The 26,602-nt window shown below is 33.1% G+C and overlaps 1 protein-coding gene across 6 annotated transcripts in view; it reads left to right on the forward strand.

Moving 5' to 3' along the window:
* The window catches only part of Asator (tau-tubulin kinase asator), a 552,963-nt gene that overhangs the window by 306,028 nt on the left and 220,333 nt on the right, over nt 1-26,602 (forward strand). For all 6 annotated transcript variants that reach the window (XR_016293148.1, XR_016293146.1, XR_016293147.1 and 3 more), the window contains one exon: nt 9,540-9,839. Coding sequence is in view for 1 of the 6 variants with exons in the window: in XM_089594084.1 (XP_089450210.1) it covers nt 9,540-9,839 (300 nt within the window). In the remaining 5 variants the exon portion in view is untranslated. The remainder of the gene's footprint in view (nt 1-9,539; nt 9,840-26,602) is intronic.

The raw sequence follows: 26,602 nt of genomic DNA on the forward strand, positions 1-26,602 counted from the left end.
TATTCTTGCGTGTGATTTCCATCATTTTTAAGAGCGCTGATTCATAGCAGAGACGATACTACACTCAGCAAAAATGTAGTCCACCTGGCTACACCTATAGTTAGTGTATGATGCGTGTCATGAAGCGTTGCATCATGACTGTATGTATAGTAATGCATAATTCATGGTGTTTAGACTTTTCGAGTGCAGCAGAAAACCTATTACGAGACCGTCACGGTTCCACGGGCATCAAAATGTGAAGGGCTCGTAATTTAAATCAGCTACATGGGCAAAAATGCAAAAAATTGGCTCTGCAAAACCCAACACGTTACTAAATTATTAAAATAATAAATCTTAAACTACGTAAGCCCGCTCACTTCTTAGTTGATAAATAAGTGAATTAATAACTATGTGATCCAGTGTTCTACTTAATTATTAAATAAATAACTAATAACCTTGTGACCTAGCGCACTTCTTACTCAATAAATAAATAAATCTCAAGCCCCATGACCAAGCGCTCTTCTTAGTCCATGAATAAATTAATAATCACGTGACCCAGCGCGCTTCTTAGTCAATGAATAAATAAATTAAAGCACCCGTGAGCTTCTTATTTATTGCTTAAACAATTTTATTTGCGCGTCGTTCATTTACAGCTCGTTTTGTTTATTTTTAAATGTATAAAAGATTTATTAAAAAGTTAATAAGTTTTTTAATAACTGAGTGTCAGATTTACAGAGATATAACTCTTTAGTGAGAAGAGAAAAGTTCCAAAGCTAATTAGAAACGATCAGCAGTAAAGGAGTATGGACGGGCCAGCGGTTCTTGTCATCGTTGACATCTCGAAGCATATATGTATGTACTGGTTGCTCTAGTTCATTAGTACTTTTTTTACTGATGAAAAAAGCAATATTGTTGACATTGTTGACAGCCTTTTGCAATTTCTTACGAAGTGAGTATTTGTGTGTACTCTCAGCAATAACTTTACTGTCAGTACATATTGCCAGACTAATAAAAATCAAATGATCAAGGTTAGGATCATTCTTAACTGTTTTTGACTGATGTTGATTTTCGTTCCACATTTCTGTTTTGATTACTTAACTAAAGAATTGACTTATTTTATGTTCAACAGGTCATTTTGACATTGTTGTTGCTAAAAAAATAAAGAACTTTCATGAAAGAGCACCAATTAATCTCAATGTCATCAAGACTTTTATTCAAACATCAGAAAAAGCTCTAATTATATGCATCCAAAGTTTTAAATCCAAAAAAAGTGAACTTTACCTATTTCATGATAAAAATTATTTTAAGACTGTTAAAAAATGTACTGCCAGTAAAGAATGAGTTCTGATTAACAATTCTCACCACAGGGAGTTTTCAATTATTTTTCAACGGAAGGCATCTTTGTGAATGCTCTGTCCTCAGGAATTCTAGTGGTAAGAGTAGAACAATTACATAAATTAATCATAACATGTTACTTTTTGTAATTTTGTTTTATTTGTATCTACAGGCAGATGCCTTCTTATCAAATATAAACTTCAAGCTGTTTTAGTTGTAGCAACAAGAGATTTCACCGAGCTTTGCCTTCATTGTTAAAAAGTTCTAATACTATTGCGGTACCAGATGTTACCCATTTAACAAAGTTAATTTGACCTACAGCTGATGGAGATATCTTTATAGCTTCCTCATAACTAGCTGTAAGCGTTTTAATATCGGATGCATAAAAACAATAATTCGAAATCATTTTCAACATCTCTCCTTGAATATTAATTGTATTTGAATTAATAAAATAATTTTTTTGAGGGAGTTACAAGTCATCTTTCGTGCCATAATTAGTAAAATCTACAACTTTTTAGTGCTTGCTGAGACAAGACGAGACCAAGATTTTGGCCTAGTCTTGTCTTGGTCTTGAAAAATAGTAAAAGTCTAAGTCTCATCTTGGTCTTGTCTTAAAATTCTTAGTCTTGATCCAAAATGAAAATGAGAATAGTAGTTTTTATATAGTGTAATAAATAGTATATTTTATTTTTAAAATACACGGACCGTGTTACACGTTACAATAATATTAGTAATATTAAATAGAAATCATTTTTTACATAATATTTAAAAAATCAATGTTAAATGTAACATTTCTTAAACTGTATTTGGCCCAAAAGTGCAAACAAACCAAGGCTTGAAATGTATCATCGTTTAATAAATTTCTTTTTTCTGACATAACTAAAGCACATTAAGAAAAAAAGACGCTCTACCAATACAGAGGTTGCTTGAATTCTAAAAATGTCTCTAGCCATTTTCGACAATGTAGGATATATACCAGCATGAATGTTCTACCACTCCAAAATAATGACATCTTTAGCAGCTTTTTTAGTTAAAAAATACTCGTTTATTTCTTTCCTCCAGGTTTCTGTTGGATCATCGTCTTCTTTATAATTGCAATAGAAAGATTGTAAATCTGACTCCAAACTATTTCAATCCTTTTCAGTCTTCTTTGTGTCGTTGGTCTTCACATGTTTATCTTGATGTATATATAATAGAATATCTGAATGATGAAATTCTATGAAATAGAATATACAATAGAACTCTTTGTATACCTTTTAAAATTTACGACGTGATTTTTTTTAATCTCTTTCCCCCAAGATGTCAAGTCAAAACGATGAAGTTTATGACGTGGGTCTAAAATGAGCGCAACATAATCAATATAATTACGCTTATTATGATGTTTTAGTAACTTCTCTTTTCCATCAATAAATGCGTTTATGAATATTTCACCAGTTCAACTATTTATTGCAAAATTCAATTTATTCAAAAGTAAATTAAATTCTACAACAACAGATGTAGGGGGTTATCCCCACTCTTATACTAGTCGAGTGGTGTAACCGCTTACTGATGACTTCAGTCCTTGATGAGCTCGAGTCCGAGCGACACTTGTAATCACCATTAATAAAGCACACACACACATACATAGAAGTCTCTTTGCTCATTCGAGTACCTTCTCCTACGACGCGACGTGTATATATAAAGCTTAGGTCCTTACATAGATGGTAAATCAGCGCCATCTGTCGACAATACTTTGGATACAACGGTGAGTGACCTTAAAAAATCTATAACTAACTTCACAGAGCCCTATAAAGGCTCTGTAGTTTTTAATTTTTCTAAAATAGGATAATTATCCCAAAGTTTTGATAGAAGCAAATCTCATTTTATGTGCAACATTAAGCACATTAAATGTACTATTCCAGCGAGTCTGACAATCTAAAACTGGCTTTATATACTTTGTTTCTGGAACGGTTAGCTTGCTCTATATTTTCAAAGTATTCCACAGTTGCTGTGATGCCCTAATTTTCTTGCTCGTAGATCTAATATTTTTAATGAAATCAATAACACCTATCTGCTCATCTTCGTCTTCGTCGCTTTTCTCCTCCTCGTCCGCCTTCTCCTCCTCCTCCTTTCCCTTTGTTTTCTCATCATTTCAAACAATGTTTGGTTGAACTTTTATACTCTTCAAAATATTTTGCAAGCCAAGATTTAAGATGTGCGAAAAACACCGAAAATGCTGATTATTTACTTTAACGTAGTGTCTATTCGCACCAAAACGTACCGTATATCCACGTAATTACGTTGATATAGTGGATACGCATGCGCAGTGGGCAACTCTACTGTTCGGTACTTATAGGGTCCAAGTTTATTTTTTTTTTCGAGAGAGCGAGGCGCATGCGTGTACGTGGAGATAAGGTGCGAATAGACTCAGCGTTACTTTAAATTTAATATTTCTTTCTTTTAACAATACTGACAACTCCTTCACTAATTTTATATTTGAAAATACGTTGTCGAGTGTAATTCCTTTAATGTTTTGCAGCAAATTGAAATTATGTAAAGAATCATAAAATGCTTTTGCATCATGTTTGTCAGCGTGTTTTCTATCAGATGAAACAAAATGTATAGCTAATGAATAGTGAACGTAATTCTCATCGATAAAATGGGCCGTTATTCCGTAATAAGACATTCCACTTTTGGCTGTTCAACCATCTACTTCAAAAGAAACTTCAGATTCATTTTTTTCAAAAACGTTTTTCAAACTTCCTTGTGCTTTGCCAAATTCAGTCATAATTTGTTCTTTTAAAGCTTTGCTTTTTGGAACTGTCACGTCAGAGTTCAGCTTATGAAAAATGACTTGCGTGAATGGATCGTCAAAAAAATTCATGGATAGTTTTTTATAAGCTACCTGGATTAAAATGATTCTCTTCCAGTCTACTTTTTTAAGTTGTTTCTGAAAAAAATTAGGTACATGTTTTTCAAATATGTTAAGTATTAATAAAATAAACAAATTAACCAATTTTAAAGTTGATGCAATAAAATCATTTCTGTAACGATGTTTGACGTAAAAAATATGTACTGGTTCCGAAACTATAACAAATACTTCTATTCAGCCAGTGCTTTTTTTCTAACTAGGAAATAAGTGCCCGTATAGTCGAGCTCACTTAGCACTTTGTACTCATATTTATATTCTAATTTATAAGTATATTTGTGTCAAGTTGTACGAGGAATGATTTTCCTGTCTATCATTTTAGTAAACATTGATAAATAATTGAAGAAATCATTTTATTACATCCAATATTTATTTAACAATTGGATCACTTACTTTTTCCACATCATGAAGTGTTGTTTGGAGTTTCGAAGTTTTTATGTTAGCTGCCTTTTTTTGAAAAAATCCATTGTGAATTTCTTGGTAATGTTTTTCGAGGTGTTTTGTAATTCAGTAGTGTTTCCATCTTTCATTTTTATTTCAGTATTTACTTTTTTGGTAGATCATTCTAAACAAATGCCGTTTCCCTTTTCTTCCTTAATAATGTAATCAAAAAAGTTTTTCCAATTTATTTTTGGTTTTTCATTTTCTTCTTCAGCTTTAAAAACTACTAGTACTAGTAGAAAATCTGTTAAATACATCGATTACGCATGGCTTTAAGCTGGCGCCCCCCTCCACCCCCCAATCAAGATATTTAAGACATCAAGACAAGACTGACTTGTCTTGTTCTCAAAAAACTGAAGAATTCCAGTCTTGTCTTCTTCTTGTCTTGGTATTGTCTTGATTTCAAGACAAGACCAAAAAAAGTCTTAAGTCTTGGCAAGCACTACAATTTTTATACTTTAGGAAAATATCTTTAAAGTTGCTTCTACATAGAAGTTTTTGTTGACAATCTTTTACATTTTGACACACGAATTTTTTTTTTTTTTTAAATCAAAAAGTTCCACACTGTTGTCAAAAGGGTAGCGATATAAGTAGAACTGCTTTAGTGTAGATGCTACTTCGATATTTTATACGAATCTCAACGTTAAATCAGCACTGAATCAACGTTGATTCCAGGAATAAAAGAACTCTGAAATAAGTCGTAAATCACATCGTTGATTCAGCGTTGATTCAGCGCTGATTCAACGTTAAGGTTTGTGATAGGGATATGCTGTTCTTAGATATTGTGATATTTTTATATTAATTATGAGCTTAGTTTTTTTCCTTAGTTCTTTCAAAAAAAAATTGCTTGATAACGTTAAAATACTTTATTTTAGGATGCTACTGTTATCATTATTATGTGGATCAATATAAATACCTTTCAAGAATTCGAGAAATTAGAAAAAGGTTGTCATATCGACAAGAAAAAAAACTTATACATCAGAGTTTCATGTCAGGAAAATGAAGTTTTCTTAAGGTATAATTTTTAGTATGATTAAATTATATCTTCTAAAGTTACTACTTTCACAGTAGGTTTTAAATAATCAACTATCTTGCTTTCCTGGGGTCTTTTACAATCATCAGAAATTTCTTAAACAGCAAACGCATCAAACGCTGATAAGTGTTGTAAAAGTGGCTTCAGTTTAAAAAAATCATTAGCTGGTCAAATAAAAATTATTATTACACGTTTCGAGGCTGATACAGTGTACGAGCAACTTGAATTGAAAGTTAAAGTTGGTCCAAAGTTGTGTGATAAATGCAAAAGACTGGTATTTTTGGTACATCAAAAAAATCTAAATCAACTTTAAATCAAGTTAAAACTGAGAGTTCAAGTTCCCAAACTCATTCTTTAACAGTTACTTCAACAGAGTATTTACAAAATTTGAGTGAGAATCCGATTGAATATGTACCTAAAAATGTTTGCAATGATCCAGTGATAGAGTTACCTTGAAAAAGATCGGTTGCCAGTCATGGTTACTATTGTTCGTGTAATGACACTAAAGGTTTAATTCTCATACCACTACAAGCTAGATGACAGTATTTTAAAAGAATGTAAACATTTTCTAATGGAAATCGTACTTGTTACAAGCATTTGTTGTATAAGACATTTTATGAAGATGATTTAAGTTTGATATAAGTCTACAGCAATTCCAGTTAGTTAACTGCCAAATAAATAGCTTTTTTTTTCTTTTAACAAAAACATCAGATTTGTCATCTCAAACACTTTTGGATCAAGTGACATCTTTTGAGTTAAGCAATGAGCATATAAAATAATTTACAGGACTAACTTATGATGATTTAGAGAAATTATGTGATATGTTAAATTTTATAAGCAATTCAGGAAAAAGAAACATAATGCAAGCTTTGGTAATTTTTTCATTCAAGCTACGTCCTCATGCATCTAATAACATGATTTCTAGTATTTTCTAAATTAAACAAGAACAGTCGAAAATTCAAGTATAATGAAAAAGGTGATGTTAGATCCTAATTGAATAAAAAGAATGATGAAATGTAGACATATCTGTCTCGTAGACCGAGCTTTTAAAGACGTAGTTTTATATTGAGAAGAGCTTGGCTTAAGAGTTTGAATGCCTGCAGTTAAAGGCAAGAAAACCCATTTAACTACTAAAAAAGCTAACAAATTTCGTTACACAACATAGTTAAGGTGGGTTGTTGAAGCTACTCATGGAATCTTAGGAAAAAAAAAAAAACTTTTTTATAACTAATTGGATAACCAACTCGTTTCTAAAGCTGGCTCTTACTGCAAAATAGCGTGTTTTCTTAATAATCAGTATGGAAAAAGATTAAACAGTGGTGGATGTGGTCATAGACAGAATGTTGTCTCTTATCAATGCTGAAAAAAAGTTAGCAATAGAAGCAGAAAACTTAAGATGGTCAAGAAGAAGCAGTTTAGCTGTAAAATTACTATCCAAAAAGCTATCAGACTTTCCTGAGACAACTGAGAAAGATTAGAAAGTATTTTTTTCAGGTTCTTATCAACTAGGTCAAGCTGTTTCTTATTTAGCAAAAATGAATCTAATAGTCTTCATGGAGAGTATATAAAAATGCAGCCAAATATAATTGAGGTGTTAGTAAAATAAAAGACATATCAATAGAAAAATCTATACGTGTTATATCTAATATAATCTGATACTATGGGTTACAATGGTATCTTACGCCATGCATATGATTGTGCAAATAGTTTAAGGACTATAGAGTGCTGCTCCCACCTTACTGCTGTTATATACTATCTGTCAAATGCAAGATATAAATCTAAAATTATTAGGCCAGTAAAGGTACTGACTAAAATGTGACAGCGATGAAGACTAAAACACATAACAGTAAACATCAAATATTACTTATGTATCTGCTAAATTTTATAACGATAAACGAAGACTAATAGTTATTTTTATTTACTACTTTTAATTTTAATGATTTATAAGTACCAAAATATCCAAAAAAATAAAATTTTTCTATTTTAGTTCTTGGATTTGAGATACCAGAAAATTTTTTAAAATGTTTTTACAACCACTACGTATGTTTTCAAATTTTTTTTTGCCGAATTCGATAAAAAAATTTTTTTTTACCAAAAATGTAATGGGGTCTTAGAATAAGTGAAAAATTGTCAAAAAAACTGGCTTTTATAATTTTTAGCCAGGTTCCACCAATTTTATTTTAAATTTTTTACCACCATTTGAAAGGACGGAAAAAATACATCAATATTATGTTATTAAAAGTTAATCGTTTTTTAGAAACCTAACCTAAAACGTATTGAAGTATTACAAAATTTATTTGAGTCCAGTTGAGCTCGGAAAATTCTGAAAAAAAATTATGCTTATTTGCAGGGGAAATACACACCACTATGCATATTTCAGAATTTTTTAGTCACCAATGCGATTTTAAGGTTAGGGGTGTACAGGGGTGACATACAGATCTAAAAATTTGGCTGAGGGCATTTATTTATATGTTTTTTTTACTGTCAAGTCATATTGTTAATTCTTTCAAGGGCAGATTTAACCCTTTACCCAGCTACAGTCTTTCATCAAAATTTCTAACACTAGTGGGTGATCAGTGATATTCTCTGTATGAATTATAATTTAGCAAAAATTATGTTAATATATGTCCTGGATAACAAATGCATTTTAGTTAATAAAGGCCAATATTATGATAGTTATAAAAAACTTGATCTGCCGAAGCCTTATAATAGTACATTACAATACTAGTGCGTAGGAAAGACGATTGACATATTTGTGTCAGTTCGCATGCAAGCGCCAGTGAGTGTGGCTCATAATCGAGTCCCCATGCACAGCAAGTCGAAAACAGTTATTTATTATGGGAAAAAAAACCAACAGACTTTTTGTGCTTACAAACATATTTTTTATTTACATTTTCGACTGAAAATTTCTTCATTTATTCTTTTCTTGTAACGAGTTAGTCCCTTAAAATAGTATATGATTATAGACAAGCTGTTAAGTGATGACTTGCGTAAATAAATAAATTTTTTCTTTTAATTCTATTTTATTTCCAATCTCTTTCCAATGATAAAATTGTAAGACTCTTGAAACAGTCATACTTAACAAAAGTCGTCACTTAACAAAGTTGACTGTGTACTTCGTGGCCCTCGGAAGTGTCAAGTGACAACCGGAGCGAGCCACTAAGCTTAGACACATTGTCAGCTTAGTTTTCATTATACCGAGTTTTTTTTTTATCAAGGATAACTCTTATCAGATATACATAAATCAGATCCACTGCAATTTTTTATAATTTTTATCATGTTTGGATAAGACTGTTGCATCTATTGTGGTCGACTGATACTTGTTGGTAATATTCGTAAATTTCTAACTTTTTTTTTAAATTTTTAATTCATGAAATATGTATAACATGATCTAATAAGCTTTTTAGTTTTTATTATTAAAAAACAAAAAACCAAAAATAATTTATTATTAATTCAGTTTTTCTGTAAGAACTTAATAAGTCTATACGATTTCTTCCAACCATAATACATGCGAGCTAAAACATTGTTGTGATAATCTACCAGAGTTTGATAAGCGGTTGAATTTTATAATTTTTGATGTGGTAGACAATCTATACAACTGCTGGAAATCTTTAACCTCTATTTACACATAATTGTGTATACATTTGAATGGCCGCAATTGAAATGCGGGACGTAAATTTAACAAAATTAAAGGCTAATAATGCTACTATGTAAAAATCGAACTCTTCACTTAGGCTTTATAAGTTTATGGTACTTGGCCTAAAAATTGCGAAGAAGGTGATATCGTCCCAATACTATATACTTATAAAGAATAACATAAACTTCAGGATTTTTTGTTTATAGGTAACGGAACAACGTGAGATTCTACGCCGTGAAGCTAAAAAAAGATGTGATAGCAGACAACTGTCAAGAAATAGCAAAACTCAAACTTTGCGTGACTGCTCTATAACTCAGTTTGCTCAAATCGATGATGACAATGTTTCTGCACTGCAACAAGTAACACGAGGTGGAGGTGGTTTAACTTTAGCATCTCAATGGAAGTCACAGTTTGACGATTCTGAAGAAACAGATAATGAATGGAAAGTTGAAAACTTACAGAGTCCGGAACATAAGGGAAGCAATTTAGTATCTCTATTTGGACAGGTATTTTCGTAGATTTTATATCATTTAAAGTGAAAAAATATCCTATACTTATACCTATAAATGATTAAAGAGACTGTTCATATTATAATGGTCCTTTTTAATTTTGTTTGAACTATATAAAAAAAATCACAACAAGGGTACACGAATTAATTTTCTGAAATTAGGTATGACTTGCTAAAGAATTTATACAAAACACTATATTAGATCCTTTGATGAATAACTTCCAAAACGTTTTGTTAAGAATTCAGAATATTAATGTTAGAAATAGTTTTTTTCTTTTTTTTTTTTCATATAAATATACTTTTGTAAAAAAAATTATCGAAAAAAACTTTTTTTCTACCAAAGCCCTTTCGAGTCATGTTGTCCTCCCCCTGACGTCCTCTGCTACTTCGTGCTTTACCTAATATGGACGTGCGTTAGCTTTCTTAGTCACCTTCTTATCTTCCTGGCTTCCCTTACTACTACCTTAAAAATTTTCTTGCAATGTAAAACTTGCTGAGTACTAAAAAAAAAAAAAAAAAAAAAAAGTGCACATTTGCAAGCTCACCCGTACGAACTTACTCTTATTCTCTATTATGTTGATATTTATGATTTATGTGTATACGCAGAGTATTTTAGTAGCTGAGATATTCTTTATACGATCGAGACTAATTACAAAACTGTGGGATTATGAAATTCAAGTTGTAATATATTGTATTGTATTATTATTGCAGGGTGTTAACGTATCCTATATCCTGAATCTCTACCTTCCTTTTTCTCTTTTTCGTAATAACAATCTCCTATTTCTCCTAATATGCAAGTCTTTTGTGCGGTCCCCTTGCAGAGTTCCCCTCGATTAGGTCATCCATCCTATTTACAGGGTACACCGATTGTTTCAAAAACACTTCAGCAATTCTCAAGTTTAATGAGAAAATATTTTCCATAAAACCATCTATTTCGCTCTACGGACATATTTTTTGTGATTAACAGTCACTTTACCCGACGAGCTGGCCAAGTAATGGCCACTACGCCTACTACTGCTGCTGCTGCTGCTGCTGCTGCTGCTGCTACTACTACTACTACTACTATATTTATAGTTACTATACTATGTATACATTCTCACAGCAAATTGAAAAGTCGGTAGCCGGACAGGGTACTGTCAAAATTAGCAACAGAAAATTGACATTAGAGGTCCGAGATCGGGATGCCATTGTAGAGCAAGATGAGGTCAAAGAGGCTTTCGCTAGGACTTTTAAACATCAGAGCCAGGAGCCAGAAGTAGCTCTCTTAAAGCCAAATGCCAGAGGACAGAGGCTGGCGTTGATAAAGGTGGACGAAGCAACTGCTAGACAAGTAGAAAAGGAAGGCAGGTTACGAGTTGGTTTTGCAAGCTGCCGAATTCGAAGAAGAATTGAAGTAACAAGATGTTACAAATGCCTGGGATATGGACACGTCTCAGGCAACTGTAGAGAAGAAAACAGATCCAAGCTTTGCTTCTGGTGTGGAAGCTCAAACCACCGTAAGAAAGAGTGTCCAGGCCCAGCATGGTGCTTCCTTTGCCCAACAACGGACAACAAGCACGAAGCAGGCAGCGGAAGCTGCCCTTTATTTAGAAGAGCCCTGAAAGAGGCCAGGGATAAGGCCCAAGCAGGATCAAAATAAGGCAAAAAGGCCTTATGTAGACCCACTCTGCGCTGGGTACTTTTTACCTATCAGCAAGGGAAAGCATTAAGCTTATAGTTGTGCTGGCTGGGTAGGCGGCCTACTATGAAGCGCTAGACAAGGTGCTGGTCCTCAGGGACCCCGAGTCCTTTTCAGGACTCGAGAGCATCAGCACCTCTAGCAAATGGTGGCGAGTTAGCTCGTTAATGCTGTGAGACGCGATGGTCTCCCTGGTGGCTCCACCTTGAAGTAATGCTAACGCGGTTCCGGGGTGGATCAAAAGCCACGTGGAATGGGGGTTTTTAGTGGGTATGGGTGGTCTAATAAAAAAAATCCACCGAGTCCCACACTACCGCTGTCCCTGCAGTGTGCCTCAATGCATTCCCCCTCCCTCCACAAAAAAAAAAAAAAAAAAAAAAACTACTACTACTTCTACTACTACTGCTACTACTACTCACCCTCTAGGAGCTGCTTGAAACAAAAAAGGGGGAACTTGAAAAAATGAATAAGAGTATGAGTGGTGTATGCATGTAGGGACTAGAGCTTGAAATGAGCTGTTTGGATCCCCAAATGAAAACTAGCCGACTGGGAGGGCCGGCAGGGGCTGACCCCCCGTCCAAGCCACGAAGAATCAGCCTGCTGTCTTGGTATGGTGGTAAGTTTGACAGGTCTCAACCAATCTCCACCCTGTCGTAAATAGAAGTAAGCGGTGGTTATAACATTCTTCTCAGATATATGCATCACACTCTCACTAAACAAACACAGGGATACTTACGAAATGTCCTGGGTTGTGGGTGGCGGGGTCTTTCCCGAACTTGCGTTGAAGGCCTGGCGGCGGGTGAAGCCGGACGATGAGGCCTACGTAAGTTTGAGTAACCACATCTGATATGGCTGTACGCCTCATAAACAAAAAAGACGTCGTGGGCTGACTAATGTAAGCTTACTACCACTGCGGAGGTTATATGGCAGCACCCTAGTTCCGTACGCCAGCTCGTTTTGTCGGGTTGTTTGCGCGGTCGTGAGACTGTACACCTGTAGCTCGCTTCGCTGGGATGACTGTAGTGTACCATTATATTCATACATTACACACGAACACGCTTCTTAGAATTGTTACTCAATGCCTGGGCAGTCTCCGTGGGTGGGACTGAGGGAAAGTGGCGTAGTACGCACTACTACTACTACTGTTACTGCTACTGCTTTTACTACTACTGTTGCTGCTGCTGCTACTACTTCTACTACTAGTACTACTACTACTACTGCTACATTTCCCCTAACATTTTTATCGGCGTCTTTAGAGGGCGACTTGCTAAACTCGAGGATGATATTCGTATGTGCGGGGAAAATGGTGAAATAGTCCTGGCCGGTGACTTCGACTCCAAGGCCATCACTTAAGGGGAGCCGAGAACCGACTCCAGAGGGTGGGTGGTGCTAAAGATGGCCGCAAGACTATTTCTCATCGTCATGAACTCTGGTAGTTCAGCATCTTTTAGGTGGCCAGAAAGTCGGGCACGATCATTGATCTTACGCTCGTGTCATCACAAATGGCGGCGCAGGTGTCTGACTGGCTGGTCCTGGAGAACTACATGGCTAGTCATAACTGGTATCTCAGTTTCGTATTAATCGAGAACCATGGAGCAAGCTCGCGAGAAGTAATCAAAAGGCGCGTTACCAAGTGGATTGTGGCGAAACTCAACCGAGATTTGCTGCAGGAAGCCATATTCAGTGCGCCCCCTTCTGCTGATTTGAGCAAGATCACAAATACAGTGGAGGTCGAGGCACTCGTGAACGGCACTATAAGACGGGTCTAGTAATGGTGTGATGCGTGAATCCCTAAAAAGGCTGCCAGGAAGGATCGACGTTAGTGCTACTGGTGGACCAAAGAAATCGTAAACTTGTGCAAGGAGGCGCAGCAGCTGCGGCGTCTTGCCCAGCGACACAGAAATCCCGAAGACGCCGAGGTAGCTGTTGCAGCGTACGGGAACGCAAAAAAAGCCTTAGTGAGAGTGATCAAGGTGAGCAAGAACCGATGCTAGCGCGAACTCATCGCTGATGTGGATAAAGATACGTGAGGCCTGGGCTGCCGAATCGCGCTTAAAAGACTGCGCGGCTCGGACCACCTGGCGCCGCTAGAGCCTTTCTTTTTGGAGAGGGTGGTTTCTTGTGTCTTCCCGAAGCATTCCGAGAGGAGGCGGGAGGACATAAGTGTAGGCAAAGTGCCTCTCTTTACCCTCAATGAATTGAGGTCGGTGGTATTGGAGACGCCAGGCCGCAAGGCCCCAGGTCCGGATGGGGTGCCGTCTGAGTAAAGACTGGCTCAACACCTTTCTTTTTTAGTGGTGATGTATCATTTAACAGTGAAGTTTCAGACTCTTGTCCAACAGCTTTAACGAGATCCGCTACAAATAGAAAGATACGATTTTTAAATTAAAGTCACAAAAAAATCAAGTAATAGTAAGAGTCAATCAATTGTGAATAACTTTTAAATTCAGATGTGAACCTGGCGTAACAATTTTTGAGAGTTTATTTTTGTGACACTGCCGTGAAATTTTAGAATCATCACGATAAATTTCAGAAACCAAAATATTACCTCTGCCCATTGTAATCTACTTCCATAGGCAATGGCGATCTTAACACGAGTATCGTTTCTTGAAAACTCAGTGATTCATTTGTAGATAATATTTCAATTAAATAATTAAACAATCCAATTCGAAATACCTCACAGTATTAAAAAAAAACTTTTTGTACTGTTTCATGGCTTTAAAGTTTTGATTAATAAATAATAAATTACATCGTTAGCTTAGCCTAAAAATTTGCCTTAGACTTTGATTACGTACAATTCAGCCATACTACTGATATCCCCGATCCTCCACCGTTTTAAGATCTATAAAGTGTTTACGGCAGCAGAAACCTCATTGTTTAAACTCTATCTCAAGATACTGGAAATTGAGAATTTTTTTATACTCAATTAAAAAATAAATAAGAAAAATAATTATTGATCACTCTTTAAATATTTATTGTTTCACGACGTCTCGTTTGTATTAAATGTCAACAAAAAGTCACACCCTCTGCAGGGACTAAAGTCAACAATTGTTATTATATAAAAAAAAGCAATTACACACTAAAATAACGAAAGGAAAGAGCTTAAAAATTTTTTTACTCTTTGTCAGTGCGAAGCCAAATATGATCGGTTACGAGCAGAGCGTTACATACAAGTAGTTATAGCTTGAGTATTAAAGCTATATATAAAAATAATAAATGGTTAACGACTTTTTGCATTTCTCAAAATACTTAGTACAGCTTTAGTACATAAGACATAACTCCTTGTATATAACGCTCGGCTCATAGCCGATCATATTTGGCTTCGCACTGACAAAGAGTTAACAAATTTTTAAGCTCTTTATTTTCGTTATTTTACTATGCAATTGCTTTTTTAATATAATAACAATTGTTGACTTTAGTACTTGCAGAGGGTGCGACTTTTTGTTGAAATTTGATACAAACGAAACGTCGTGAAAGTTCAATAAATATTTAAAAAGTGATTATTTTTCTTGTTTGTTTTTAATTAAATACAAAAAAATTCTTAATTAAGTACTAAAGCTATATATAATAATAATAAAGATGTTCAGTACAGCTTTAGTACATAAGACATAACTACTTGTGTGTAACGCATGGCTCGTAGCTTATTGCCATTGGCTTTGTACTGACAAATCGCCACCAATTTTTTACGCTAATTATAGTTTACAATTTCGTTGTTTTTAAGTTGTTTTATCATGTCATGTTTTTTTTTTACTCTTATATACTAATAAATAATTGTTAAATTTAGTATCTGGATAGGGTCGTAACTTTATGTTGGCAGACACAGCTGGAACGTCGTTAAACTGAATTAGATATTCATAGAGTAACCATTAATTGTGTAAGTTTGAAATTACTACCTCCATCGTTGGCATTATTCAGATAAAAAATAACTTTTAAATATTTTCGTTAGTTTAGTACACAAAATTTTTTATTTGAATAGGTATTGCAGTAAGAACAAAAATTATTTATATAATTATCTATAATCAATATAAAACTTTTATTTGTATTTTACTTTTTGTTTCTTTTGCGCATCTGTTGATCAGAATAAATTTTTTATTATGTCTTTCCATCTAGCACATTCACTCTCTATCTTTTGTATACACTTGTTCCTAGCTTGAGTAGGAATGCTTACTTTTTTTCAAATTATCAAACATTCCTGTGCAGCTAACTTCGCACACTCATAAGGATTGCTGTTTAGTCTTCACAGATTTTAAATGGAACGGTCAAAATTTTTTTTATTATTAGCAAACTGGTGGTCACGATAATCTGATTTAATATATAACCTATGAGCTTCACCTTTTCTCGCAGGTTGTAAGCCATTTTAATAATTTTTTTATGCTAGTTATTTATGTAAATGTTGTACGACTGACAGCTGAAAAAAATCAAACGATAATTGATATCAACTAGTTTCTCTTGGTCCGTTAACAGCAAGGAATTATATACTGCATTTAGAATCTCTGACTAAGATACAAATTCTCTTGAAACCACACAAATCGTGATTACGGTCCATTTTTTTATACTTCCATTCTTACAGACAAATTATGGGAGTAAATCTTAACGTCCAATTTAAAATATAGACTGTAACATGTAAAAAATAAGCACAGTAAAAAGTTTTGAATTTTTATTCGTGACTTTAACGAAAATGCAAGCAAAGTAATTAAAATATGTTATATCACACACAAGTCCAATGTAGGCAGAAATACATAAAAATAATTTTTCAACTACTCTTAATCCTAAATATCTGTATTGAATAATAAATATCAATTTATCCATTCTTTTTTTGTCTTAAAAATAATTATTACTAACGTTACATAAATGTTATGTCTTCAGCAGAAGTAGATAGTTCAACCGAACAGTTACGCTAAATAAAGCAGCACTTCACTGCAGTTGAATCATTACTCATCAAGCATCGTATATGAACAGATTGCAGCGAAGACTCGAAGCGGTGACGGAGAATCTGGTCAAGAATAAAACGTCTCAGCAACAAGTTTATATAAACGTTAAATGGCAGCGTAGGACAGTTACAAAGCATCTTAACTTGCGAATATGTGTTCGCTTTATTATGATTTGAAACTTGCCTCCTTCTTAGCGACACTTACTATCGCTCGTGCCTGTTGCCAAAATCCAGCAGACGATGGCATAATCAGTAATCTTAAGTTTTTCTTCCCTTTTATATCTATGATTTAAATAAACGGCCGTAGACATAATTTTCTGGTTACAAGAGAAAGTTTTGGATGAATCAGCGATTGCTTGTTAATAAATAAATATAAAATATTAATTCCGCAAGACAATTCTCCACGAAGTTTCTCCTTTAAGGCATGAAAAATTTGGCTCGAATATTTTTTTCGGATTTCCGTTCATAATTTGAGGTGTATAAAAGCAATGAGGTATTTTTTACTTCTGACGTCATCATTAAAAATGACGAGGGCTGGGAGACAAAGTTTGAAATCACACAATAAGTTTAACCACATTATGTTGTTTGTTGAACATGTAATTCTGCTCTCAGTTGTTTCCATGATGACCTAAGGGTCAGTGCCTAAGCACACGATCAGTAAGAGCTCATTTGGGAGTACGAATAAAAACTCCAAAAAATCAGGTGTTAGTTTAAGCAACGTTTCGTTGGTCATAACACCAACCTTATCAGGCTCACTTTATTAACAAAAAAAATTAAAACAAGAAACACAACAATTTTCGTAAATTACATCGTAGGACCATGGTTTATAAATATTGAAAATAAACACTCACGTCTATATCGTTAAGACGATCGTTACACACTGTTGGTCACCTAGTACGAATAACGTAAGTTTCGAATATGTATGTATTTCTACATGTAAATATAAACAATGAATGAACGTTTCTTGTGAATATAGAAAACGTGTGTACATATTTACAATGTTGAGTTAAAAGAGATTACTTATAAAACTTTATATATGTTATTGAGAAATCTTTTTATTCTGATTTTTTTTTTTATTTATTGTGTGCTTAGTAGAGTGTATGTGTAGCATTTCTGATATTAAATTTTTTTTGTCTATTTGGTTCATGGTATAGAATTTTGGTTTGAGAAACATTAAAATTATGGTTCAATTCTTTCATGTGTGAAGTGACAACAAGTTCATGTTCCTTTGTACTTTTGTGTTCATTCAGGCGTTTTTTTAATGCTCCCTTTGTCTCACCTAAGTGTGATGCAGAGCAAGAATCGCAAGTGAAATGATACACAAGATTAGTTTGATCGAGCTTATCTATTCTATTGTTTCCAAGAATGATAACACTATTTAATTTGTTATGAATAGTAGATTAAAAGTTTATATTTAATTTTTTCAAAGTTTTTGAACAAAATTTGAAAAATAACGAGTTGTAAGGGATAGAAATTTTCATTTTCACACTTAGATTGTCACTTAGTAGAAAGTTATTATCATTATTAGTATTTTTTATTTGGTAGAGTCTTATCTTAATGTATTTTTGTACAGAAAATTCAGTATAGTCATTATCGCGTAGAATTGTTTTAGTCATAAGAATGTTCCTCTTATGAAAGGATTTATCAGATAAAAGAATAGCTCGATCAACCAAACCGTATAGAGCATCGACTTTTAACGATTGAGGATGGTCAGAATTAAAATTAATTATCTAGTAGATGAAATTGGCTTAACGTACCAATTTGTGGGTATTTTTAAGTTTTTGTGTGTAATTGTAGTGTCTGAGAAATTTATAAAATTGTTTTTCTCTTCTTCGCAAGTAAATTTTAAGTGATTGTCTTGTTTTTCAAAAATCTGTAAAAATAGTTGTGCCTGATCTTTGTGTACAAATATGAGTGTCGTCAATGTGTCTTTTATATATAAAACGAATGCAATTATGATTTCCTTCTAACAAGTGCAGGGCTTCCATCTCAAGATGTTCTGAAACTTCATCAGCAAATAGTGGAGAGGTAGGAAAATCTATTGGGCTGCCGAAAACCTATATATTAAATTTTTTATTAAAGTTGATGTAAAAATTGTTGAATAAAATTTTTTACATTCTATGATTTGATGATAAGAAATTTTGAATAATCTGTGGATTTGCACGTTTCTTTTTCCAAACTCTTTATGACTGACTCTCACGGAAGTAAGTTGGTAAATAGACGAATAAGATAAAAAAAATAAGAATATAGTTTTCCGTGTGATAATATAATGGTGTAATCATTCCTTTCAAGAATGGATACATGTGCGTAACAATCATCAATTTCAATTTGAAGTGAACTGTAGGTAAAATAGTATATTCGTGTTTAAGGAAATTATTAGACGACTTGTTGTAAATGAAAAAGTTAGTAAGGTACCTTTTTAGATGTTCAATGCATTAAGGCAAATAATTTTATAATAAGACAAATAAGGTGTTCCACTTGTGAGAAAAATTCTTCCTGGAGTTGCCCCCTGTCTGATCTGGGGATGAATTTCATTATGTCGTTTGTTTAACATGTTGTTCTGCTTTTCGTTGTTTCCATGATGATCTGATGGTCAGTGCCTAAGCACACGATCAGTAAAAGCTAATTTGGAAGTACGAATGAAAACTTCAAAAAATCAGGTGTTAGTTCGAGCAACGTTTGGTTGGTCTTAACGCCAACCTCATTAGGCTCACTTTATTAACAAAGAAAACAAAAACAAAAAATACAAAAACCTCCGTGAATTACATCGTAGGGCCACAGTTTGTAAATATTAACTATAAATACTTACGTCTATATTGTTAAGACGATCGTTACAGACTGTTGGTCACCATGAACAAATAACGTAAGTGTCGAACATGTATGTATTTCTATACATAAATATAAACAATAAATGTACGTTTCTTACAAACATTGACAACGTGCGTATTTGTAAAATTTTTATTCAGCAATTTCTACATCACCGTTATTAAAAAATTTTATAAATAGGTTTTTGGCAGCCCAATGAGTTTTTCTATCTCTCCACTATTTGCTGATTAAGTTTTAGAAGACCTTGAGATATAAGCCCTGCGCTTATTTATCATTTCGTTCATTTTATATGTAAAAGATACATTGACGATACTCTTATATGTGTACACAAAAATCAAGCCCAACTATTTTTTCAGATTTTTAACAAACAAGACAATGAATTAAAATTTACTCGCAAAGTAGAGAAAAAAAATTCTATAAATTTCTTAGACATTACAATTAGACATAAAAACTTTAAAATAATCACAAATTGGTACGTTAAGCCAATTTCATCTACTAGATAATTAATTTTAATTCTAACCATCCCCAATCGTTAAAAGTCGATGCTCTATACGGTTTGGTTGATCGAGCTATTCTTTTATCTGATAAATCCTTTCATAAGAGGAACATTCTTATGACTAAAAGAATTCTACGCGATAATGACTATACTGAATTTTCTGTACAAAAATACATTAAGATAAGACTCTACCAAATAAAAAATACTAATAATGATAATAACTTTCTATTAAGTGACAATCTAAGTGTGAAAATGAAAATTTCTATCCCTTACAACTTGTCATTTTTCAAATTATGTTCAAAAACTTTGAAAAAATTAAATATACACTTTTAATCTACTATTCATAACAAATTAAATAGTGTTATCATTCTTGGAAACGATAGAATAGATAAGCTCGATCAAACTAATCTTGTGTATCATTTTACTTGCGATTCTTGCTCTGCATCACACGTAGGTGAGACAAAGGGAGCATTAAAAAAACGCCTGAATGAACACAAAAGTACAAAGGAACATGAACTTGTTGTCGCTTCACACATGAAAGAATTGAACCATAATTTTAATGTTTCTCAAACCAAAATTCTATACCATGAACCAAATAGACAAAAAAAATTTAATATCAGAAATGCTACACATACACTCTACTAAGCACACAATAAATAAAAACAAAAATCAGAATAAACGGTTTCCTTATAAGATATATAAAGTTTTATAAGTAATCTCTTTTAACTTAACATTGTAAATATGTACACACGTTTTCTATATTCACAAGAAATGTGCATTCATTGTTTATATTTATATAGAGAAATACATACACATTCGAAACTTACGTTATTCGTACAAGGTGACCAACAGTATGTAACGATCCTCTTAACGATATAGACGTGAGTATTTACTGTTAATATGTATAAACTGTGGCCCTACGATGTAATTGACGGAGGTTTTTGTAATTTTTGTTTTTGTTCTCTTTGTTAATAAAGTGAGCCTGATGAGGTTGGCGTTAAGACCAACAAAACGTTGCTTAAACTTACACCTGATTTTCTGTAGTTTTTATTGGTACTCCTAAATTAGCTTTTACTGATTGTGTGCTTAGGCACTGACCCTCAAGTCATAAAGGTTAATCGTGACTATAAAATTTATTGAGATATTCTAGTTACTCAATTTGATAACAAAAACTTCATCTTTTCACGAGATATTGAATGGGTATCAGATATACGGCATTTTTTTCTATAAATAAGTGAAATAGAGAAATAAAGTTGTTACGAGAAAAAACTAAAGCTGGAAAACATTTTTTTATGCACTTTACAAGCATTTTATCGCACCTTTTCTGCAATAGAGCAACAATTGATATTTGATTATTAATTAAAAATTTGTACTGCATGACACAACATCTTATAAATAGCCTAAAACTCAGCTCAACTGAAAAGTGCGGATTGTTTGGTTAGAGTGCGTGTTACTCATATACCTATATGTACAGTCTCAGCTCGCGTCAATTGCATTGGCTGCTCACTAAGACCGTATATATAGGTATAGGAGTAGCTTGTACTCTTACTAAACAATCCACACTTTTCAGTTGAGCTGAGTTTTAAGCTATTTGCAAAATGTTGTGTCATGCAGTAAAACTTTCAATTAATAATGAAATATTGATTGTTGCTATATTGCAAAGCAGGTGCTATCAGACGCTTGTAATGTGCTTAAAAAAATGTTTTTTGGTCTTACTTTTTGCCCGTGGCAACTTTGTTTATCGATTTTATTTATTTATAAAAAAAACATGCCGTATATCGGATACCCATTCGATAGCTGGTGAAAAAAAGAAGTTTTTGTAATCAAATCGAGTAACTGGAATATCTCAATAAATTTTATAGTCACGATTAAACGTATTGTGTGACTTCAAATTTTGTCCCCTAGCCCTCGCCATTTTGCATGATGACGTCAGCAGTGAAAATACCTTATACCCTTCGGTCAAGCATAAACAGACGCAAAAAAAAAATTATCGTCCACTCTTCTGTACATGCATGTGGACATTTTGAGGTTGGAACCACACGTAAATATATAAAGATCTTGGAGTCAGGTGAACATAATTGCAAGGGGGTTAGCCTCAGGCACACCAAATAAAATGAGTTTACACTAAACAATAATTTCTGCCCACGAGAAATAAAAAAGATTTATACTATAGCAAATAGTAAAAAATTAAGACAATAAGAGGACAACGTGCACATCGTTTGAGTGCCACCTATCTTAAGCTATATGATATAAGTTATTTATGAAGGAAAAATCTGACTTAAAAAAACAATTCTAATTTATTGTTTAGTAAATAAAAATGTAAGTATTTACTAACAAAGCATTCAAACAACAATATTCGATGAAATAAATGCATTACAAGTAAATAAAATAATTTTTGTTTTCTTGTAAATTCTTGTCAGTTATAAATAACCTTGCAGCATTTTATCAGTATGTGCAAAGGAAAAAGTATACATAAATAATTATATGTTATGAATTCTCTATAATAGAATATTCTCTATTATAGAATTAAAATTAATTGTCGTATTTATTCATGCATTATACTATACTTTTGTCAACGGTATTTGAATTATTCCAGAAAATCATAATGAATATATTACCGTTATCTTACTATCCTGTTGTAGTTGTTACTATTTTTCGCATACTGATATTAGATATATCGACAGTTAATATATACGCCAGGGCTCTGGTGTTCATTGCTAACACTGACGATCAAGAAATAATGCCATAAATTTTTCTTACATACCCTTATTTGCGATTGACTTCTAGAATCACAATGAGAGAATTACTGCCTTTTATTAAAACTTCTATGTATAGCATAAGTAATTATCAAAACTGTTTTTCTATTACAGATTATATTTTAATCACGTAGACTCAGCTTTAATCCAAAAAGTTTTTACCTTTAAACTCAATTGTTCCAATTGGCAATAAACTCTCATATAAATGATGATGAAAATTCGTGCACAAAAATCTGAATACGGGTAAACGCATCTCAAGAAAACATATAAATTTTTTTGAGCAATTGGGGATAAAAATGATTTTTTAGTAAAAAAATGGAACAAAATTCGTGTTCCTATTTCTGTACCGCAGCTTCTATTACTGCACCCTATCTTCCGTACGCGTTCCTAATACCGGACTCCATTTTGTTTTTGAGAACAAATTTGGCTATAACCTCAATTTTTGTTTACAACTGCATGTTTATATCATTGCCTGTTACATCAATCATTATGAAAGTGTCAAAAGCAGTGAAAAATGGAAAATTCAAATCTAAGAAAAAAACGCAAAATCAACTGTGCAATTTAAAAGTGATTGAAAAAAGAACTAGAATGAATTATTTGAAAAAAAAAGGTCGTACGAGCTCTAGATGAGATCAAGAATGGAACAAAGACCATCAACACAGTGTCAGCTAAGTATGGTATCCCTTCAAACGCTTTCAGAGACACAATAAAGAAAAAATATTTATACAATAAGCTAGCACTTGGTTGTGTCTTTACACAACGACAAGAACGTGAGTTGAAAAAGTGGATTTTTGAAGCCGTAATAAACGGTATTCGTGTTAATCTTGGAAAACCAAGTCTATTTACTGATAATACACTTGGCAGAAAATAGTTTAATTTATTTATAAAAAGACACCCAAAAATAGTTCAAAAGGTATCTGAGACAGTAACTCTTAACAAAGTAAATGTAAGAAGAAGGTCTGAGACAATGTACTCTGATGTACATTAAAATTTTGTGGAAGAAAATCTTTTGGATATTGAATCTGATCGCATCTACTAAACGTACTACTCACGATAAACTATTATTTTTTAGAAGTTCCTTTCAATCCTCATTTACTCACTGTATAAGCACAAAACGGTTGCAAGAATATTTATAAAATTGTTCGTAATAATGAAAAAACATGTTAGTGTGCTCATCATAGCAAATTCTGCTGGTAAACTTGCTCCACTTTTTATTATTTCTAAAGGACAGTCATCACCTCACAATGCTGCACCTAAAAACATAGAATTTTGTGCATATATTTAATTTGTAACCAAATATGTCAGTAATCTAAAAATTTTTATAATTCTTAAAAAAAGCTCTTACGTAAAATAAATACAAACTACACATTTTTGAATTACTAAAAAATTTCTTCCCAAACAATATTTTCAATTTGTGATTTATTCTCGAATTCAATTTGAATAAATATTCTTTTTGGATTCTTACATCTTATTAAAGCAACATATAATTGTCCTTGAGAGAATAAAGATTTTTTAATATACAATCCTAAGAAATCAAAACTCTATCCTTGTAATTTGTTGATAGTCATATAAAATGCTAATACAAAGGAAAACTGTTTTCTATATAAGACAAAAGGTAATTATGATGAGGTGCCAGTATTCAATGTTATTCTAGGAATATAAGCTTTGCTTCCTTTTTTTCTCCCTTTATTATTTCTGCTTCTATATTGTTCTTAAATAATTTTGTTATTTTTAATCTTGTGCCATTACAAAGACCATATGATGTACTTAAATTTCTTATTAACATTACTATAGCATTTATTTTTGATTTTAATTCGTGTGGTGGAGGACCTCCTCTGATATTATTTAAAAATTCTATTGGAGAATTAATATTTATATTATCATGTGTTCTATCAACTCCTTCATGAGTTGCGTAATCAATGCTGTAATAATTTTTAGTGTCGCTTTTCATGTAACTTGAAATTTTAGTGTTAAAAAATTTAGTGTATTTATTATGAGATGTTAATATAATATTATTTAATGAAAAATTGTTGATTTTATAAAAAATTTTTAAACAAATGTCATTTGTTTTCCATTCATCTGGTGTTCTAAAAGTTTGAATATTCCCTTCCCCAATGTCTAACATGAATGATGAGAATTGTTTATCAATTAAACGAATATCTTTGTTTGATCGTAATATATTAAACTAGCGGCTCCCTGTTTCGGCTTCGCCTGAGACATTCTAAATAAAACACCGTAGTGTGTTGACATGTAATGTGAAACTTTTTCAGTTAGAAATTTTACATATATTCCTGACACATCTCAGAACAAAAATCTTCTTATTAAAAACATATTTTTTTGGAATCCATATAGTTTATTTGGTTGAATAATAAGCTGTAAAAATTAAAAAAAAATATAACTATGCTGAAAAGTACCATGCGTTCTTTATGCCATAAAATAATCGTTAGCCATAAGTAGCCTATGATTTGCAGATTCTCTCGTATAATTCACGAAAAGGGCTATTTTTTGAAACTGTAAAGATCTTAAACTCCCAAAAAATATATATTAAAAAAAAATTTTTTTCTCTTATCTCACAACTTAAATACCAGATCAACAAAGTCCTAGACCTTAAACTCTAAATTTTTTATTGTCACAAAAACACAAATACATTTTCTACTTATTTAAAAATCTGGATTCAGATTTCAGAGATTGCTGTGAGACTACAATGAAAAGCTGATCTCTCACGTAATGGATTCTTTATTTGTCGATTTTGACGCTGCTGTTCCAGCCTCGATGAATTTTCTGCGTCAGTTTCTTGGCGCCTAAGATTGTATTTATTAAATACATTGAAGTTTTTCTTCCAATTCACCCTCTTGCAACTTTTGACATGCTTAAAACTTTTGTGGCCCTTAAAGGCTGTTTTCTGTCAACTTCGTTAAGTTCTAATATATTTGTTGGCAAGGTAGTTCGACGTCCGATGGCCCTTAAAAAATACCGCTGGGCTTCTTAAGTAAACTCTTTCTTGACTGAAGGTTACAGCAATTGTGACTGCCTGGATACCTCAGGATGATCTTCTCTGGCCTGCTGTTGAAGCCCCAAACAGATCGGGATAAAAATTACGAAGTCCGAAGCTTTGGAGCTAGTTGTAAAGATTTTTTTCAACGTCTCCTGATATAACGTCGAAGACTTTGGTGTCTAAAGCACCTTTTCTATTTGCAGATTCAGTTGTTTTGGTGATCTTAGATGAGGAGATTGGTTAGTGATACCTGCCTAGAAGAGACTGTCCCGTTGGCTCAAGTTTTTTTTCCTTCATAGCTGTTATAGGTATGCCCAGCGCAGACCTTGGAAAGGATCGGTGATTCCTGGTTGAATGCTTAGAGTCGAGAGGGTAATATAGGGTCGTCGGTCACCGGGGTTTCCAGCCTTGCGAAGAACAACTCCGATTGTGACGACTGCCAGTGAATGGCTGACTTGGTTTAATAGTGGCTGTCTTTAGTTAATATAGTCTTTTAGTTGACGAATCGCTCCCGGAAACAGTAGTAAAAATGTATTTGATGACAAGGTAGTTTACAATTAGGTGGCCTTAAGGAGGCTTGGGAGGAAAGTTTAAAATGAAGAAACGTGCCAAAAAAATGCATGTTATATTTGAGCATATTAGGAGTGCACGTGAATTTTTTCAAATTTTTTACCAGGGGAAATTAAAAAAAAAAAATTATGAAATATTGACAGTTTAACACGGTCTCCTATGAAAGAGCAAGGTTAGGTTTGCCTTTTAATTGAATTTAAGGTATTATCTTCACGTGTCGGAATAAAAAAAAACGTTTTCATTGATAACTTCGTTTGAAAGGAAAATGCTCGACAAAAAAAATCAAGCATTGCCAGGCATTACTTAAAAATATAAGCAGTTACAGTCGTACAGTTTCAAGTTTGTAGAGTGCAAGAGGAGGTGCGCGGTAAAGGGGGCTCAGATGCATGAGCTGGAAAAATTCCCCGTTTCTCGCTTCTCTGAATGATACTCCTAAACCTCCTTAAAAGAACCGATGAGATTGATGGTTAAGTAGGGGACGTAAATACTTTAAATGGTTCTAAAAAGCGC

The sequence above is a fragment of the Copidosoma floridanum genome, unplaced genomic scaffold (genome assembly GCF_036245765.1).
Source record: "Copidosoma floridanum isolate Cflo_tuat_1 unplaced genomic scaffold, Cflo_Japanese_pri ptg000020l, whole genome shotgun sequence".
NCBI lineage: Eukaryota > Metazoa > Arthropoda > Insecta > Hymenoptera > Encyrtidae > Copidosoma > Copidosoma floridanum.